Source organism: Dendropsophus ebraccatus, chromosome 3, assembly GCF_027789765.1.
Source record: "Dendropsophus ebraccatus isolate aDenEbr1 chromosome 3, aDenEbr1.pat, whole genome shotgun sequence".
Classification (NCBI taxonomy): Eukaryota; Metazoa; Chordata; class Amphibia; order Anura; family Hylidae; genus Dendropsophus; species Dendropsophus ebraccatus.
Genome location: NC_091456.1, coordinates 40,408,657 through 40,428,630, shown reverse-complemented (window position 1 = coordinate 40,428,630; position 19,974 = coordinate 40,408,657). Strand labels below are relative to the sequence as shown.

The following is a 19,974-nucleotide window of genomic DNA, read 5'->3' as shown; positions in this document are numbered from 1 at the left end:
ACTACAGAACATCACACAATGTCAGTCAGCTGCTTCTAAGGCCAGCAGGATATTGTCATGCATTAAAACAGGCATGGACTCTCGGGACAGGGATATAATATTACTGCTTTATAAAGCTTTGGTGCGGCCTCATCTGGAGTATGCTGTCCAGTTTTGGAACCCGATTCATAAAAAGGACGTCCTACATCTGGAGAGGGTACAAAGACGGGCAACTAAACTAATAAGGGGAATGGAGCATCTTAGTTATGAGGAGAGATTAAAAGAATTACATTTGTTTAGTCTGGAGAAGAGAGGTCTGGGAGATATGATTAATTTATTTAAATATATAAATGGCCCCTACAAAAAATATGGGGAAAAGATGTTCCAGGTAAAACCCCCTCAAAGGACAAGAGGGCATTGCCTCCGCCTGGAGAAAAAAAGGTTCAATCTCCGGAGGCGACAAGCCTTCTTTACCATGAGAACTGTGAACAGTCTACTACAGTCTACCACAGGATCTGGTCACAGCGGAGGGCTTCAAAACCGGCCTAGACAAGTTCTTAGACCAAAATAATATAAATGCATATGTATAGAACCTATCACCCCTCCCCCTTCCCTGTATCCATCCCCTCCTTGGTTGAACTTGATGGACATGTGTCTTTTTTCAACCGTATTAACTATGTAACTATGTAACTATGTAAGTGAAGCCTTGATGCAGTAGTAAGTGCAGGGAAAAAAGCACTTTATGTGCATTTCCCATAATAAGTGTATATTGGTGATTTGTATAACTTTTGAGGGACAATACAATACTAAAAAAATTTGCCAGACTTCTCCTTTAAGGCCGGTTCACACTACATATGACACCGGCCGTTCTGTAACCTGGCCGTGTCACAAACCATCCGGATGTACTTCCTTTGTGCTTAATTAGGATGCAGGCACATCCGTGTGCGCTCGCTTCCCTATTTCCAACTGGCATGTCTGTGTGGCTGCTATTCATTGAATAGCGGCTGCACAAAACAGACATGTCAGTTTTCCATGCGCTTGATTGGAATCCCTGCCGAAGTGTGTACTATAGGGGAAATTTACGAAAGGGTGTAAATATACAACTGGTGTAAACTGCCCACAGCAACCAATCACAGGTCAGCTTTCAGCTTTGGTGGAATATAAGAGGAGCTGTGATTGGTTGTTGTGGGCAATTTACACCAGGTGTATATTTACACCCTTTTTATAAATCTCCCCCTATGTGTATACACTGCGGCCAAGATTCCCTCTGACTTTTATGGCAATCTATCTTTTGTATTAATCATGGCCGCTGTTGTAATTTTCAACAACGGCTGTGATTAATACAACAGATAAGTTGTGTGAACATAGCCTAATGTTTATTATAATTGTGTTATATATTGTATCTAGAGATGAGTGAAGCGAACCCTGTGAAGCAGGATTCACAGTAAAATTCTGTGGAACCCACTACTTGACTGAATTAGGCAATTAGAATGTTCGGCTTGGCTTCTGCTTTCCAGAACAGTGTAAAAGCTGACTTTTTGTTAATGGAGTCAATTCACTCTGTAATGGGGGGGGGGGGGGAGAGTTTTCACAGGAATGCACAGGTAGGGACTCACAAATTAGGGTCCCTACATGTGAATTCCTTTAAAAATCCCCCCATTATTTATCCTAGCAGTTTTTTTTAAACCACTTTCTTGGTTTAGGATAAATAATAAAATAATTGTGTTGCTCAAGTTGTTAGGCTCCATTTTCTCGCCAGCCTACGTGTCATACTTTCAGTCTTTGGTAGGCTCATGTGCCTCCTCACTCTCCGCTGAAGAATGAACATGTCAATCTTTCCGCGTGGAGAGAGGAGGCGCACAAGCCTCCCATACACTGCAAGTATGACACGGAGGCTGGCAGGACTCCGCAGTGGAGAATTCCGCCAGATGTACTCCGTGTGAAAGGAGCCTTAGGGACATGACAATACCTAATACAGATGTAGCCAGGGTTAACGTGATCCCTGACACAACAATTGTGTCAGGGAGCTATGTTAAGTCAATTAGAAAGTTTACTTAAAATTGTTATCAAGTTAACACAGGCTACACCTGTATGTGTATTTTATTATTTTTATGTTTTATGTAGATGGAGGAAAGGGAAAAAGTACTGTTTGTTTTTATTTATTCATTTTTGCTTTATGCACTTTATTTAATTAAAAAAAACAACAACCATTTAGCCATTTGGTGAGCCTACAGCGCATCTCCGGCAGCAAATTCTTTACATGCAGGTTAATTTTCAGGAACAAAAGATTCCCTGTTCCGGATTGTCATACTGACAGCCAAGCTCCCGCTATCCCTAGAAGGGGGGCACCAAATTTCCTAGGCCCATCGTAAAAAGGCATATCGGTGGTCATTAAAAGGATAAACATGTATCTATCCTGAGATAATAAAGGAAATACTAAAAGGGGAGACTAGATGGACGAAATAGTCTTTTTCTGCCGACAATCATCCTATGCTTCTAAATAAAAGTTAAATTTTATGAGTTGCAGTAATTTATTGGTTGTTTATATTCTATAGTTGTTGTGACTATATCTATCCTATATAGAAAGTCATAAGCAATGTGTGAGGCAAAATCAAACCATACAATTGGATGCTACGCACTCTCCATTGTGTTACTTGCCAGGCTTGTGCCGTCCCTATTCAATGAATAGCGGCCTCAAAAAACTGACATGTCAGTTTTTGGTGCTGCCGCTAGGAATCCCGGCTGGAGTGTATACTTTATGTATACACTCAGGCCGGGATTCCCTCAGTCTGCAGTGCATGTAAGTTTTGAATTAATCACGGCTGTTTTTGCGAATCAACAACAATGGCTGTGATTTATTCAAAACTTACGTTGTGTAAACATAGCCTTATAGTGCATTGACAGTGAGAGTACATAAACCATGCAAATCTATTCAAGCTATCATTTGAAAGAAGGTCTTCTTATTTTTTAAAATCATCATTTTATGGAGATAATGGGCGATTCTTAAGTTTTTCTTAAAGACATACGTCTTCTTATAGCTTTCTTGACATCCTGATTCTTTAAAGTGTATATTATCGGGTTCAGCATTGGAGTCACAATACTGTATAAAACTGAGATCAATTTGTCCTTATCCATTGAGTAGGTGGACACGGGTCTCACGTAACTGAAGATTGCACTACCATAATATAATATCACCACTATTAGATGAGAAATACAGGTGGAGAATGACTTCTGTCTTCCGGTAATGTTCCGAATTTTCAATATAGTTACAATAATGTATATGTATGAGAGAATAATATAGAGGAATGGTGTCCATCCTATAAAAACACCAATGGTGAGTAATAAGGTTTCATTGATTGATGTGTCGTCACAAGATAAGACAAGAAGGGGCGGTATATCACAGAAGTAATAACTAATTCTGTTAGAACGACAAAAATGGAGGCGAAAAGTGAAGGCAGAATGAACTAAAGAATTAATGAAGCCACAGAACCATGACATGCCGGCCAAACCAATGAACACCTTTCTACTCATGAAAGTAGTATAACGGAGGGGGTGACATATAGCGAGGAAACGGTCATAGGACATTACGCCAAGAAGAACACACTCAGTGCCCACAAAGGCTACAAAGAAATACATTTGGACTGCGCATGCTAAAAAGGATAGAGCTCTATGGTCAACTAGGAGCATCTCTAACATTTTAGGCATCGTGGTTGATGTGTAGCAGATATCTAAGAAAGACAAATTTTCTAAAAAGAAGTACATTGGTGTGTTTAGATTGTTGTCTAGTTGTATAACCACAATAATGGCCGTATTTCCCAGCAAAGTCAACACATAGAGAAGAAGAAGTGCTATAAAAAGGAGAATTTTCGTGTTGGGCACATCGGTCAACCCCAATATAAGGAAATCCATAAATAAACTCTGATTTGTAGACATTGCTGCCGAATCAAAAATTTCTGTAAAATAAAGTAAATTGATGGCCTATCTTCAGTATTAAATTAGCAGCCTGGTACCCCTGCTGTTTGAAGGGGCTGTGGCAATTATGTGTGTGCTGCAGCTTCCTCATTGTTCACATGGGCTCATATTTACAATCACCAAACTATTAGCAGGGGTACTGCAAGATGTTGCAGCATCATTCCATTTAGGAGGCATCATAGTTGTTAATGACAACTGTGCGATGAGTCTAACATGTTTGCTGCCTACAAGCAGGTACATGAGTCTGAAGTACTTTATGTATTATAGGAGTGATGGATGTGGCATAGTTATATATTTTCAGACATTTTCATGGGTCGTTGTATATAGAACCATTGTGGTAGATTTCTCATCACAATCACAGGGATTTGTTCTAGAGCTGTTATTAGTTTGATTTGTACTATTTCAGGGAAATGGTTATTGAAATGTTGGCATGATTTTGTCCATGATAATTTTCTATTATACCTTGGATGCCAGCTCTGACCTCTTCTGTCTGTAATCCTTTAAAATTGCAAAATTTTAGCATTACACATTGATTATTACTAGGCTCACACTACCAAGGGCCTTTATGTTACCGTACTAAGATTTTCATGGTTCATTACTGTGCACTGAACATTTCAACATATTCCTCGTAAACAGATGAAAAGGAAGAATCTTGTGTGTCTTAAAGTATCACTGTCATTTGGAAAAACTGACATGTCATAGAGACATGTCAAAAATTTTGATTGGTCTGGGTCTGAGTGTTCAGACCGTTACCGATTGGGAGAATGACTGAGCTTCATCGCAGTCCTCTACCTGCTCTGTGTAAGAGTTGTGCTTCATGGACTTACATTTTGAGTCCAATTCTTTTTTTCTTACACAGAGCAGGGAGAGGATTTGCTGCAGTGCTGTCCTCTCCCCGCTCTATTTCCCAATTGGTACAGGTCTGAACACTTAGACCTAAACCGATCAAAACTTTTGACATGTTTCTATGACATCTCAAAAGTTTTTTTTTTAAATGACAGGTGAACTTTAAAAGCAGTAATCTTTAGTTCATATAACCATATCCAGATTTACCTGTAATAATCAGGTGTGGCCCAATGCCCTGTCTAAGTTTTCAGCTACGGTTGCAGAGTGGGCATAAACGTGTATAAGCCTCTGATTTATCTATGCACCTTATGTAGAATTAAGATTACTGCTGTATGTCTCCTTTTCATCTGACAAATGTTAATCAGGGGAAACCCAATGTCTGGTCCGAGCAGCTTTGCTATCCATGCATGGTTAGCCTAAACTTGTTTGAGTTTGTACTATATTCCCCATAAAATAATTTTTTAAATAGTCCAGATAGATAAAAAAAAAAAAAAAAAAAATTAAAAAGGAAAACATACCTTACTGTTGGAAATTACATTACGTTATCTGTAAATTATTCCATCTTCTCTCTGTGATACCAGTTGCTTATTATGTTATAAAGAACATATCTTGTTTCCAATATATTTCCAATATATTCAGACTTCAGACTTTATATGAGAATTATTTCATTCATATTTCAGTATCTTAAATATACCTTTGTTCTGTGCTTGGGGACGATATAAATTAAATTAAAGTTCCCTATGTAAATTGTAAGCTACGTGGTATTTCTCTCATGAGATGCAAGTTTTAAACTATTTCAAAACTATCAAACTACATGCATAGTCTCTATGTCTGTTGCCTAACTTACTTTGTGTTTTCTTTACCATAACAAAGTAAAAAAACAACAACTTTTTAAGACTATGTTCACACACTGATGTTTTGCGGCCATCTTTTTAACCCCTTCACGTCAGCCATATGGCTGTAAACATTCCTGCTGCAGATGCCCCGTGTAGCAGGAACGTATTCAAACGCCACAATGAAGAGCGATCATGGCATTTAAGTTAGTCAGTGACAGGATAAGCACCTGTCACTGACTGATCAGGTCCCAATAACTTACACTGACAAGCGGGGGTAAGCCACTTACCTCTTTCCTGTAGATCTGTGCATAGAGTTTGCTCTCAGGCAAATTTTATGCACAGATGACATATTGAACTGATCAGTGCTATGGTATGCTATGGCATAGCATTGATCAGTATATGCAATCTAATGATTGTGAAGGAAAAAAAGTATAAAATAAAAAAAAGTTTTTAAAATATTTTTTAAAAACCCCAATAAAATAAACCCCAATAAAATTTTAAATTACCTCTTTTCCTATTATAAAAATAAAAATATGTAATAATAAATAAATAATAATACAAAAAAAAACATATTATATATCATTGCGTGTGGAATTGAGAGAAAAAAACAGGATTGCTGATTTGTTAAAATTATATATGAGAAAAAAATTAATAAAATGATATCATTTTTTTTTTTAATACACCAATTTGATATTAATAAAAACTAGAGATCATGGCATAAAAATTACACCGCCAACCAGCCCTGTAGGTGGAAAAATATTCCCTCTACTCTGTTCGTGTTCGTTTCGAGTAATAAAGCCCATTGAAGTCAGTGGGAAACCGGAGCATTTTTGCAGGGGACCCAAGCTCGGTAGAGGGAAGGTCGTGTGAAAACTGGTCAGCCTCAGAAACTGATGGAAACACCATGGAAATGGACAGGAAATAGCAGGGGCAGCATGCATGGATACCTCTGAGGCTGCCTAATCGCACCATTACGCCAAATGAGCAAGGCACATGCGACCAAGGTCAAAGGCCTGAAGGTCACTTTGATGGTCAAAGGCCTTGGAGAGTGTTCCCCTGCCAGTGCCTGACAAGCTGACTGCTCCCCTCCTCCCCTCTTAATAACTTGTCTTTTTAAAATTACTAGACTGACCAGGGCTGGGGTATGACACCTCCTGACTACTTTAGCAGTTGGAGTAATTTTTCCAGTATCATGTCACTCACCACTTCTCCCCACTGCTTCTGTTCTGGTGACCAAATTTTTAATTTTTTTTTTTCTTTTATTTATTTTTGAAATTTGAATTATAATTTGATTTTGAGTTTGAATTAAAATTTGAGTTTGAATTTGAATTAGTTTAAATCTTGAGTTTGACTATAACATGGTATGAAATGGACAATACAATCATCCAATAAAAAAAGCTGGATTATGGCTAGATTTAGCCTCACACCCTCATGCAGTTGTGCATGAGAGGCAAAATCATTAGAGGTAGGGACGAATTTGAAAGAATACACTTTTAATCCTTTAAAGAGTATCTAAGAGAGGGCAAGTGCGGTAGTCGTGGGTGGACTTTTTACACCATTTTCACTGTCTGTTCCTTTTAGCCGTGGCGTGTATCTTGGAGATACAATAGATGGCCAGACAGCCCTGCAAAATTTGAATTTGATTCGAATTTGAATTTGATTTTATTTGAAAATTGAAAATTAAAAAAGGCCATAAAGTGGCTTTTACTGAGCTGCTGACTACTGCCTTTGAAACAGCTACAAAATGAAAGGACGGCAGAGGACACCCGCAAGTTTACATCCACCAATTGTATGGTTAGAAATGAACAATGCAAGGATCCTAAATTAGGATCCACCATTTTTACTGTCTGTTCCTTTTAACTGTGGCATGTATCTTGGAGATACAATAGATGACCTGACAGCCCTGCAAAATAGCACTTTAATTGAAGTCAATTTGATTTGAAAATTGAAGATTAAAAAGACCATAAAGTGGCCTTTACCAGCCTTTAGATAAGGAAGGCGTGGAACTTCCCAAAAATTAGGCCTGACACAGCATTGCAGTGAGAACCCAGTGAACAAGGTAGATAAGGCAGGCGTTTAACCTCCCAAAATTAGGCCTGACACAGCAGAGTACCGAGGGACAGCCACCGCTATAAGGTTCCTAAAAGCCTCTGTCTCTACCAGCCGATAGGGCAGCATCTCCAGGCTCAGCAGTTTGCCTATGTGCACATTTAGGGCTTGTGCATGTGGGTGAGTGGCGATGTATTTGCGCTTCCGTTCAAAGGTCTGTTGTAGGGACAGTTGAATGCTGCACTTGGACACCTTGTTGGAGGGAGTGGAGCATATTGGAGGTGAAGGGGAGGGTGTAGGGCAGGAGGTGCTCGTGCCTGGGGCCTGGGTGGTGGGGACTGACCGAGCCAGTACGTTACACAGGGGAAGGAGCAGGGGTGTGAGTTGCAGTAACTGAACAGCCTTGGTTCCACTGAGTGGGGTGTTTAGCACTCATATGCCTGCGCATGCTGGTAGTGGTGGTTCCCCTCCTGATCCTGGCATGGCACAGGTTGCACATTAAAGTCTGTCGGTCATCCGCAGTTTCTTTAAAGAACCTACAGACTTGCGAAACATCTAGGCCTGACTCTTTAAACCCCACTTGCAAGTCCCCACTCTCATCACCCACTGACTGTGTGAGCTGCATAGTTTGGTCATTGGGAAAGATCAACTGCTCCGGTTGCTCAGACTCAGGGAAGGGTCCAGAAAAGAGTTCCTGGGAGCATGTTGGTGGATCTGAATCCCTCCTTTCCTGGAGGGGCCAGGCTGCGGGAAAGATGGCTGAGCTGCTGGAGCAAGGGTTCCACTTCCCTGGCTAGCGTGGGGGGACTGCGTGGAAGAATGGGTGGTGGATAAGTTACTGGACACATTATCCGCTATCCACGTGATCACCTGTTTACACTGCTGCGGTGTACCCTGAGAACCCGCAAGTTGCAAGAAGAAGCTAGGGAGTGAATGTCTGCAGTGTGCCACTGCTCCCGCCTCAACGGGTGCTGTGTTACCGTGCCCAGAACCACGGCCTCTGCCCACTGCATCGCTTGGAACCCCACGCCCTCATCCTTGACCCTTACCCCTGGGGTTCACCATTTTATAGACACTGCACAGTCAAGACTGAGATAGCTGCACTACAGATTACAACAAGCCGAGAAAATATATTGTGCAGACTAATTTTGGAGGTAGTCATATAGAGTCTGTGTGTAAGTGGGGCTATATGGTGTATGTCTCCTGTTACAGAAGACAATCAGCAGTGAGGTTGAATATGGCTGCACTAAGAAATAAAGCAACCCTGCTGACTGGCTGCAGATGACAAAAGAAACTGGCCACACTAGTTTTTGGAGGTTGTCGTATAGAATCTATCTGTAGGTGCTGCTATATGGTGTATGCCACCTTCTTACACAGGACAATGAGCAATGAGCGTGGATACGGCTGCACTAAAAAATAAAGCAACCCTGTAGACTGGCTGTACATAACAAAAGATACTGGTCACACTAGTTTTTGGAGGTTGTCGTATAGTCTGTGGGTAAGTGCTGCTATATGGTGTATGCCACCCTCTTACACAGGACAATGAGCACTGAGCTTGGAAACGGCTGCACTAAAAAAGAAACCAAGCCCGTAGACTGGGTTCAGATGACAAAAGATACTGGTCACACTAGTTTTTGGAGGTTGTCATATAGAGTCTGTGGGTGAGTGCTGCTATATGGTGTATGCCACCTTCTTACACAGGACAATCAGCAATGAGCTTGGAAATGGCTGCACTAAAAAATAAAGCAACCCTGTAGACTGGCTGCAGATGACAAAAGATACTGCAAAAAAGCAAACACTATAGCAATCCTCTTCATTGACTTGCCAGTCTTAATATAAATATATAATTAATTTATAAATTTGTATAACTGATGGATGCAATAGTTACCAGCCCTAGTGTCCAGATAGGGCAAAACAATCCAAGTCCAACAGGGGTAACAGCATCTATATTTAGATGAAAAAATAAAGTAAAAATAAAGAAAAAATAAAAAAAAATTTCATTTACATCCGCCTTGTGAGATGCTGTTAGCCCTGTTGGACAAAAGATACTGGTCACACTAGTTTTTGGAGGTTGTCGTATAGTCTGTGTGTAAGTGGTGGTATATGGTGTATGCTGCCTGTTACACAGGACAATGAGCAGTGAGGTTCTATGCAGCTGTGCTACAAATCACAGCAATACAATGCACAACAACAGCAGCAGCACCAGCCACAAAAAAAATATAATAGTACTGAGGACTTCTTTGGGATTTGTATGCAACACCTGCTGTCCCCTTTCTGCCAGCAGCTGATCACCACAGTGTGCAGCTAAAATCGTGGTAGCTGCACTGCATGTCCCAGCCAGCAGTCTGGAGTAATAAAAAAAATATATAAACATTTTAAGCCCTTACAAGGGCTGGTGGGTTCTTTCTCTAGTATCCCTTCCTCCAGGAATGCTAATTCCCTCCGTAACGCTCTCCCTGACAATCATCAGCTCTCCCTAATCGCTTCCAGCATGCATGTGAGGCGAGTGCCGCCAGTCCAGATTCTTATATGCTAGGGTCATCTGATCTGGCCAGAGAATCGCTGCTATCCACATGTAGGGTTCCCATGTGATGCTACAAGCTCCCAAAGACTCCTGCATGATGATTGGCTGAGAAAAAGCCGACAAACATGCAGGAAGAGAAAGATGCCATTGCCTCGAGTATCACGAGATGCTCACCCGAGTAGCGAGTACCATCGAGTACCCTAATACTCGAACAAGTACCGAGCTTGGACGAGCATGCTCGCTCATCACTATTAAACAGCCTTTATTTTGATGGCAAAAGACAGTTATCTTTTGATAATTACAGGTGCAAATAATGATCATTGTTTGTTGCTGTAATTATCAAAAGACAACTGTCCTTGCCGTCAAAATGACAGCCGTCAAAAAGCGGCTGCAAATTGGCAGTCTGTGAACATGCACATAGCATTAAACTTTTTTTAACCCCTTCCCTTCTGAGCCACTTTTCATTTTTGCACTTTAGTTTTTTCCTCCTTGTGTTTAAAAGGCCATAGTGCTCGCATTTTTTCACCTAAAGACCCATGTGAGCCTTTGATTGCTCCTTTGATTGCTTAAAATAGATTAGTTGTCAGGATGGAGAGGTAGGGACAAGACGAGACAGTAGGCCCTAAGCCTGAACCCACCCCCTGTCCCTACCTACTTGCCTCAGTCGGCCCTAGGCAGCCATGGACAACCACAAAGACGTTTCCTATACTGAATAAGTGTAACATAGAACAAAACAGACAGATAAACACAATAAAGGGGAATCCTCAAGCCAAGTCAGAACCAAACAGGCAACTCAGTACAAAACCGGAGATAAAACGGATAGTCAAAGGTCAGCTCAAAGGTCAGCTAACAGGTCAAGCAAGCAGAGGAATTAGGTACGGAGATCGCAGGAGTAGACAGGGGGAGCTGGGATCAGGGTATGACCCTAATAGCCAGCAGGGAAAGACTGGAGGGTCCGGATCTCCATTGGACCGGCGCTCTGATCTTCAGGGTTCCGGACAGGCAGAGGCATGTGTCAATCAAACAACACTACTCAGCTGCAGCAATTAAGGCTAGCAGTGAGCAGTATAACTCCTGCATTGCCAGGAGGCTGAAAAGCAAGCAGGTGTGTCACACAAAAAGTAAAAACAGACCCAATTCACACCAAGCTACTGCACATTCCTGACATCAGTATAATGTATATGCAGACTATACCAGGGGAGCAGTTATAGTAAAAATAAGTTAGAATAAGTTATAATATTGAACCCTGCAGCACGTTCCCTTGCATGGTGTCGGTCTATTATGGAGCACCAGCTGAGCATGAAGCAATGGAGGTGGGCCCGCCAGCCCCCAGTGTGACAAAACCCCTTTCCCTCTATGACGTGACTCTAATAGAATCAATGAAGCGACGTAACAGAGAGGAAACTGTCAAATTGGGGGTTAGCGGGCCCGCCTCCACTGCTTCATGCCTGGCTAGTGCCTGATAATAGACCGGCGCCATGCGCAGAAAACGGGCGGCGGTTTAAAAGAAGTACTGTGAAACTGGCATCCCTGCGTGGGCACCAGTCTGTTCATGTAAAAAAACAAAAAAGGCCATGTATCTAGTGGTACATTCGCTTTAAAGTGCTGCAGGGTTAAAGTGTCACTGTTTAATTTTTTTTTTTTTGCAGAAATCAATAGTACAGGTGATTTTAAGAAACTTTATATTTGGGTTTATTAGCCGAAAAATGCATTTTTATCATGAAAAAGCATTTTAAAGCTCTCCCCCCTGTCTTCATTGTTCTCCATGGAGAGGGGAGGGGTGGAGGGAGATGAGGCACCTAAACAGGACAACAAAGAGTTAATTTACAGCTACATCACCTGGCTAACTTCTCTGAGGTCAGCACTGACCTCTCTGACCTCTGAATACCGGCTTTCACACAGAGAATACAGTGTAATTCTTTGTTTTTTGCTCTCTGATGCCGACTAATCTCCCTCCTCCACCCTCCCCTCTCTATAGCACAGACAAGGCCCGACTGAGTCTGATCAGCTTTGCCTATTACAGGTCATGTGCGTAATGAAGCTGGCAATAAAATTATTACATGATTAGACCTGCGCGGTTACCGCTGAAAAATTTAAGTGAGAAAAAAAATTGCTAATTTTGATATTTTTTTCATGAAAAAATTGCATTTTTCAAAATTTTTCAGCCAAAATTTACCACTAACTAAAAGTACAATATGTTACAAAAATCTCATGAAGGCCAACATCGGTCTGGTCCTGAAGACTGACAAATCTTCCATGTGTTGCTTTGTTTGATACCCTGTTGCCCTTGGTTAAGGCCCACCAGGTATCCATTAGCTTGGGTCACTCACGCTCAGTTCAGTCCAGGGCCGTCTTACCCATTGGGCATGGTAGGCGGCTGCCCGGGGGACCTTGCGTCCTAGGGGGCCCCTACCCACAAGGGTCCCGGGGCAGCCGCCTCCCATGCCCAATAGGTAAGACTGCCCTGCACGCCCCCCCCTTCCCCTTCTCTTGCGACCGCAAGCACTTTCTTGCTTGCGGTCGCAAGAGGAAATCCGGCCCCGGCTGATGTGTCGCTCCCTGGGGGATTCTCAGGGAGCGCACGCATCAGGAACCTCAGTGCGCGTCGCTGGGGCTTCCTGTACCGGAAGTCCCAGCCTGGGCGCACACTGAGCTTCCGGATGTGTACGCTCCCGGAGAATCCCCCTGGGAGCGACGCATCAGCTGGGGGCAGAAGAGGAAGCAGCGACGGGGGAGCGAGTTGAGTTGGGTGTTTGTTTGTTTTTATCTGCTGTGCAGGGGGGAGCCATCTATAAGGGGGGAATACGGGGGAGCCATCTATAAGGGGGGATACAGGGGGGAGCCATCTATAGGGGGGGATACAGGGGGAGCCATCTATAGGGGGGAATACGGGGGAGCCATCTATAAGGGGGGATACAGGGGGGAGCCATCTATAGAGGGGGATACAGGGGGGAGCCATCTATAGGGGGGATACAGGGGGGACCCATCTATAGGGGGGATACAGGGGGAGCCATCTATAGGGGGGGGGATACGGGAGAGCCATCTATAAGGGGGGATACAGGGGGGAGCCATCTATAGGGGGGATACAGGGGGGGGCCATCTATAGGGGGGATACAGGGGGAGCCATCTATAGGGGGGGATACAGGGGGGAGCCATCTATAAGGGGGGAATACGGGGGAGCCATCTATAAGGGGGGATACAGAGGGAGCCATCTATAGGGGAGAATACAGGGGAGCCATCTATAAGGGGGGATACAGGGGGGAGCCATCTATAGGGGGGATACAGGGGGGACCCATCTATAGTGGGGATACAGGGGGAGCCATCTATAGGGGGGGAATACGGGGGAGCCATCTATAAGGGGGGATACAGGGGGGAGCCATCTATAGGGGGGATACAGGGGGTAGCCATCTATAGGGGGGATACAGGGGGAGCCATCTATAGGGGGGATACAGGGGGGAGCCATCTATAAGGGGGGAATACGGGGGAGCCATCTATAAGGGGGGATACAGGGGGGAGCCATCTATAGGGGGGATACAGGGGGGAGCCATCTATAGGGGGGATACAGGGGGAGCCATCTATAGGGGGGAATACGGGGGAGCCATCTATAGGGGGGATACGGGGGAGCCATCTATAAGGGGGGATACAGGGGGAGCCATCTATAAGGGGGGGATACAGGGGGGAGCCATCTATAAGGGGGGGATACAGGGGAGAGCCATCTATAGGGGGGATACAGGGGGGAGCCATCTATAGGGGGATAAAGGGGGAGCCATCTATAGGGGGGATACAGGGGGGAGCCATCTATAAGGGGGGAATACGGGGGAGCCATCTATAAGGGGGGATACAGGGGGGAGCCATCTATAGGGGGGATACAGGGGGGAGCCATCTATAGGGGGATACAGGGGGGAGCCATCTATAAGGGGGGATACAGGGGGAGCCATCTATAGGGGGGATACGGGGGAGCCATCTATAAGGGGGGGATACAGGGGGAGCCATCTATAAGGGGGGGATACAGGGGGGAGCCATCTATAAGGGGGGATACAGGGGAGAGCCATCTATAAGGGGGTAATACAGGGGGAGCTATCTATAAGGGGCCAATAAAGATGTGCAGTGTGTAGAGAGATGAGGATGGTGACAGAGTGTGGAGCCTAAAATGTCTGTCTGGCAGATTCTGTGGATTCGTGGCTCGGAGAAGTTCTCATAACGGCACAGGGCAAATGGAAAAGAAGATGAAAAGGGAAGAACTCCGATCAGAGAAGACATCCCATGTGAGTCACTTGATGTATCTGCACTGTAATGTATATGGTATATAGAGCCTGTGTAGAGCTGGGTACCTCTATATGACTGGATGAGGTGATAGTGATCTGTGTACAGTGGATTAGTCAGTAGCAGCGGTGGTGTTAGTCAGTATGCGGTGGTAATATTTGTTGCTTGTTATCTGGCAGATATATAGAGAAGGGCAATATACCTGTAGTGCATAGTTGGAGGGGTTCTGTATACCCACAATGTATAGTTTTTAGGGGTCTCGCATATCTGTAGTGCATAGTTGGGGGGGCTGTATACCTATAGTGCATAGTTGGGGGGGGTCCTGTATACCTGTAGTGTGTAGTTGGGGGGGGCTGTATACCTGTACTGTATAGTTCGGGGGTCCTGTATACCTGTACTATATAGTTGGTGCTGTATACCTGTAATGTATAGTTGGTGGAGGTCTTGTATACCTTTATTTTATAGTTTGAGGGTCCTGGATACCTGTAGTGTATAATTGGTGGAGGTCTTGTATACCTGTAGTATATAGTTCGGGGGTCCTGTATACCTGTAGTGAATAGTTTGAGGGTCCTGTATAACTATAGTATAGAGTTGGTGGAGGTCCTGTATACCTGTAGTGTATAGTTTGGGGTCCTATATACCTGTAGTATATAGCTGGTGGAGTTCCTGTATACCTGTAGTATATAGCTTTGGGGTCCTGTATACTTGTAGTATAGAGTTGGTGAAGGTGCTGTATACCTGTGTTATAGAGTTGGTGTAGGTCTTGTATACCTGTAGGGTATAGTTTTGAGGTCCTGTATACCTGTAGTGTATAGTTTGGGGTCCTATATACCTGTAGTATATAGTTGGTGGAGTTCCTGTATACCTGTAGTGTATAGTTTTGGGGTCCTGTATACCTGTAGTGTATAGTTTTGGGTCCTGTATACCTGTAGTATATAGTTGGTGGAGGTCCTGTATACCTGAAGTATATAGTTGGTGGAGGTCCTGAATACCTGTAGTGTATAGTTTTGGGGTCCTTTATACCTGTAGTGTAAAGTTTTGGGTCCTGTATACCTGTAGTATATAGTTTTGTGGAGGTCCCGTGCACCTATAGTGTATAGTTTTGGGGTCCTGTATACCTGTAGTGTCCTGTATACCTGCAGGGTTGTATTTACACGTATGGCAGTGTTATTCAGTCACAGTGTGTCAGTATTGGTCATGTCTGGTATGGCGGTGTTATCCAGTCACAGTATGGCGGTATTGGTCAGGTCTGGTATGGCGGTGATATCCAGTCACGGTAGGGTGGTATTGGTCAGGTCTGGTATAGTGGTGTTATCCAGTCACAGTATGGCAGTATTGGTCAGGTCTGATATGATGGTGTTATCCAGTCACAGTATGGTGGTATTGGTCAGGTCTGGTGTGGCGGTGTTACCCAGTCACAGTTTGCCGGTATTGGTCAGGTCTGGTATGGCAGTATTATCCAGTCACAGTATGGCGGTATTGGTCAGGTCTGGTATGACAGTGTTATCCAGCACAGTATAGCGGTATTGGTCAGGTCTGGTGTGGCGGTGTTATCCATTCACAGTATGGCGGTATTGGTCAGGTCTGATATGACAGTGTTATCCAGTCACAGTATGGCGGTATTGGTCAGGTCTGGTATGACAGTGTTATCCAGTCACAGTTTGGTGGTATTGGTCAGGTCTGGTGTGACAGTGTTTCCCAGTCACAGTTTGGTATACCTGTAGTGCCCTGTATATACATGTACTGTATAGATGGAGTAGGGGGTCCTGTATATACATGTACTGTATAGATGGAGTAGGGGGCCCTGTATATACATGTACTGTATAGATGGAGTAGGGGGCCCTGTATATACATGTACTGTATAGATGGAGTAGGGGGTCCTGTATATACATGTACTGTATAGATGGAGTAGGGGGCCCTGTATATACATGTACTGTATAGATGGAGTAGGGGGCCCTGTATATACATGTACTGTATAGATGGAGTAGGGGGTCCTGTATACATGTACTGTATAGATGGAGTAGGGGGTCTACCAGTTATTACTGTGGATGTTGTGAGGCAGCTTCCCTAGCAACCACAACTCCCTGTGAAAATGAAAGCAGTAATTCTATTGGTTGCTTAGGCTCCAACTGCCGTGTCTGCTGCAGCTAATTATATCACCTGTGTTTGCAGTGAGGAGATTTTCTTATTCATCTCTATGGGGCACTCTTCTCCCTCCCCCTCCCCTCCTGTACATCTGGCGGGGACGGGACCTTCGCAATAACCTTCCCGGGCACCCAATGTATCTGTGTGCCAAATTTGGGGTCAAACGGTTCAGGCGTTTGGAAGTCTATAGAGGACAGACAGACAGACAGAAGGACAGACAGACAGACTTTGATTTTTATGATATAGATGTTGCACTGGTGTGACAATAAACCCTGCAGATTGCTGTTGGAAGTGCTGTCTCCATTGCGTTTTTTGGATACTTTGAAGCCAACCTGGTCTGGTTTGGTGAGGCATGCACGCACGGTTATTTTTTGTTTTTGCGCTGCTGAAAGACTGTGTTGTGAATTAAAGTTTATGTAACAATAATTTGTATTTTTTATTGTACGTAATTGTACTGGCTAGGGGCAGGGTTGCAAAGATGGGGGGATTTTGATGGCGGCGGCCGCGGGGGTAGGGGCCCAATTCGCACCTCTGCCCAGGGGCCCATAATGCTGTTAAGACGGCCCTGGTTCAGTCACAGTCATATGATCAGTCCCATTAGTACTTGCAGTTGGTTTTCACTTCACATGCAAGCAAGGTGGATTGTGGGAAAGTGTCTGCACTGTTGCATGGCAACAACAGGGTCACAGTTCAAAGAGGAAACCAGGAAGTAAGCATGAGGGAGAAAAATGTTACATTGACACAAGCTTCTTTATTAAAAACAACCTATTTCTTTTTTTTTACATACTGTATATTTATGTGACACACACCTGATTTTACTGTATATCTTTTAACGATATGATGGTGTGCACATCAGAAAAGAAAAAAGAACCTATACATTTCAGGTCTATGATTGGCCCTTCTCATGAGACCTATTTTCTATGTATTATAGCCCTTATTCTCTTAATAGTCCTTTTAAATGCCTCTTTTACCTCTTTATTTCTTAGGCTATATATTATAGGATTGAGGGTTGGTGTTATTACAGCATACAGAGCAGAGACTATTTTATCCTTCCCTAAGGAGAGTCTAGATCTGGGCCGGATATAGGTAAAAATAACAGCCCCGTAATACATGGATACAATGGTTATGTGTGACGCACAAGTAGAGAAAGCTTTGCGTTTCCCTTCGGCCGTGCGTATCTTCAGTATTGTGTTAAGAATAAAGACATAAGAAATACAGGTTAGGCAAAAACAGCAAATACCAAGGATAAAATCCGCAGTAAACACCACAATCTCATTTATGTAGGTGTCTCCACAGGCAAGTTTCAGTAAAGGCATTATCTCACAGAAAAAATGGTTGATCTTGTTATCGTCACAGTATGGGAGCCGGAAAGTACAATATGTGTGTGTCATTGAATTCAGAGAACCAACAATTGTGATAATGATGGCTACATAAATGCAAACTCTACGATTGATTATAGTCGCATAATGCAATGGACTGCCAATCGCAATATATCGGTCATAGGCCATAACTGTAAGTAGCAAAAGCTCAATACCCATTGGCCAAGTAAAAAAAAATAATTGAGCCACACAACCGTAATATGAAATCACCTTCGATTTTGTCACATAAGCGGTTAGCATCTTAGGAACAGTTGCTGATGTACTACAGATGTCAAGAAATGACAAAAATCCTAAGAAAAAGTACATGGGGGTATTAAGACCAGGGTCAATAATGGAGAGCAAAAGGATAATTAAATTACCAATCAGAGCCACTGTGTAAATAATAAGGAATGCAATGAAAATGATTGTTTCCAATTCTGGATTAATGGACAAACCTAAAATAATAAATTCAGAAACTAGAGTTGTATTTGTCATCCTTTTCAAGTCTGTTTAAAAAGAAAAGGTCAGAGGTATTTATTATATTAGTATAAATAGAATAACATAGAATAAAAAGGAGGATAAATATATTCATGTAAATATTGGTAATACAAATATCAATGTACAATGTACAAATATACTAGAGATGAGCGAACCAGGTTCTGGTTCGAGTCGATCCGAACCCGAACGATCGGCATTTGATTAACTGGGGCTGCTGAACTTGGATAAAGCTGTAAGGTTGTCTGGAAAACATGGATACAGCCAATGACTATATCCATGTTTTTCACATAGCCTTAGGGCTTTATCCAAGTTCAGCAGCCACCGCTAATCAAATGCCGAATGTTCGGGTTCGGATCGACTCGAGCATGCTCGAGGTTTGCTCATCTCTAAAATATACGAATGGACAGTACAGAGAACTTTCTAGTGATCTTTTTATACCTAGGCCTTGGGGGCATCCTCTACGTCAGGGATGGGGAACCTTTGGCCCTCCAGCTGTTGCAAAACTACAATTCCCATCATGCCTGGACCGCCAAAGGTTTAGCTTTGGCTGTCCAGGCATGATGGAAATTGTAGTTTTGCAACAGCTGGAGGGCCTAAGGTTAACCATCCCTGCTCTACGTCTTAAGGGGTGAGGGGGGAGCTTTCACCATAATGACAGAAAGGGATTCTTTACTGTAAGAGCAGAGAGACCATGGAACTCTTTGCCACATGATGTTGTAATGGCTGATTCATTAAAAGAATTCAAGAGGGTCTGGATGCTTTTTTTTTTAAATATATTACAAGTTATAGCTGCTAAATTTATGGTGATAGGATGTTGATTGCCATATTTAAAACAGTGAATGTATTTTTCTAATCACATGAATAGGTTCCTTCCATGGCTTGGTTAAAACGTAGAAAATTTATTTGAACATCACAAAAAACAAAACAAATAAATAAAAAACATGCCGACGCGTTGCTGGGTCAAAACCCCTTAATCATGGCTAGTGTATCACAGTAGTTTACATGCTTATATACCTGTAGGATGTAATGTCCTGCTCTAGACAGTGCACGTCCCTTGGAGGGTGGGGAACACCTCACCTGAGAGGAGGTCACATGGCTACTCACAAATGAGTTTGTTGCAAACATAGTATCACAATATTAAAAAAAAACAAAAAACAAAATGTAATTACTTCTAATGATAAACATGACATGAATAACAAAAATTTGTTTCAATAAATATAACATAGATCTGATTTGTAATTTAATCCTTTCGGATACCTTGTACTCAGGTTTAAAATCCACAGAGCCTCCCTTTTTTGTAGCAAATGAGTCCAATTCCCCCCCCCCCCTCGCCTGGGTTTGTTAACTCTTTCTATGGCTGAGATCTGCAGGCCTTTTAAATCTCCCCCATGGCTTTCTACATAGTGTTTAGAAAAACCTGAAAGTGAGTGATAGTTGTTGGAGGTTATTGCTGTGCGTATGTCTGTAAGATGTTCGCCAATGCGTACTTTCAGTTTTCTTATGC

At 43.0% G+C, this 19,974-nt stretch overlaps 2 protein-coding genes across 2 annotated transcripts; both read right to left on the bottom strand.

Moving 5' to 3' along the window:
• Positions 1-2,982: 2,982 nt before the first annotated feature.
• On the bottom strand, positions 2,983-3,912 carry LOC138786450 (olfactory receptor 5V1-like). Its single transcript, XM_069963437.1, has one exon. The coding sequence runs from the start codon at positions 3,910-3,912 to the stop codon at positions 2,983-2,985; it is 930 nt and encodes a 309-aa protein (XP_069819538.1).
• A 9,228-nt stretch (positions 3,913-13,140) lies between these two features.
• On the bottom strand, positions 13,141-18,467 carry LOC138787041 (olfactory receptor 13G1-like; the record flags this gene model as incomplete). The annotated part of the gene is made up of 2 exons (XM_069964142.1): positions 17,554-18,467; positions 13,141-13,168 (listed from the first exon to the last, which is right to left on the bottom strand). Coding segments are annotated over exons 1-2 (942 nt in total), but the record flags the coding sequence as incomplete, so codon positions are not given.
• Positions 18,468-19,974: the final 1,507 nt, after the last annotated feature.

Excerpts from the sequence above, each read along its gene's own strand:
- LOC138786450 (XM_069963437.1), bottom strand. The coding sequence starts at position 3,912 with ATGTCTACAAATCAGAGTTTATTTATGGATTTCCTTATATTGGGGTTG.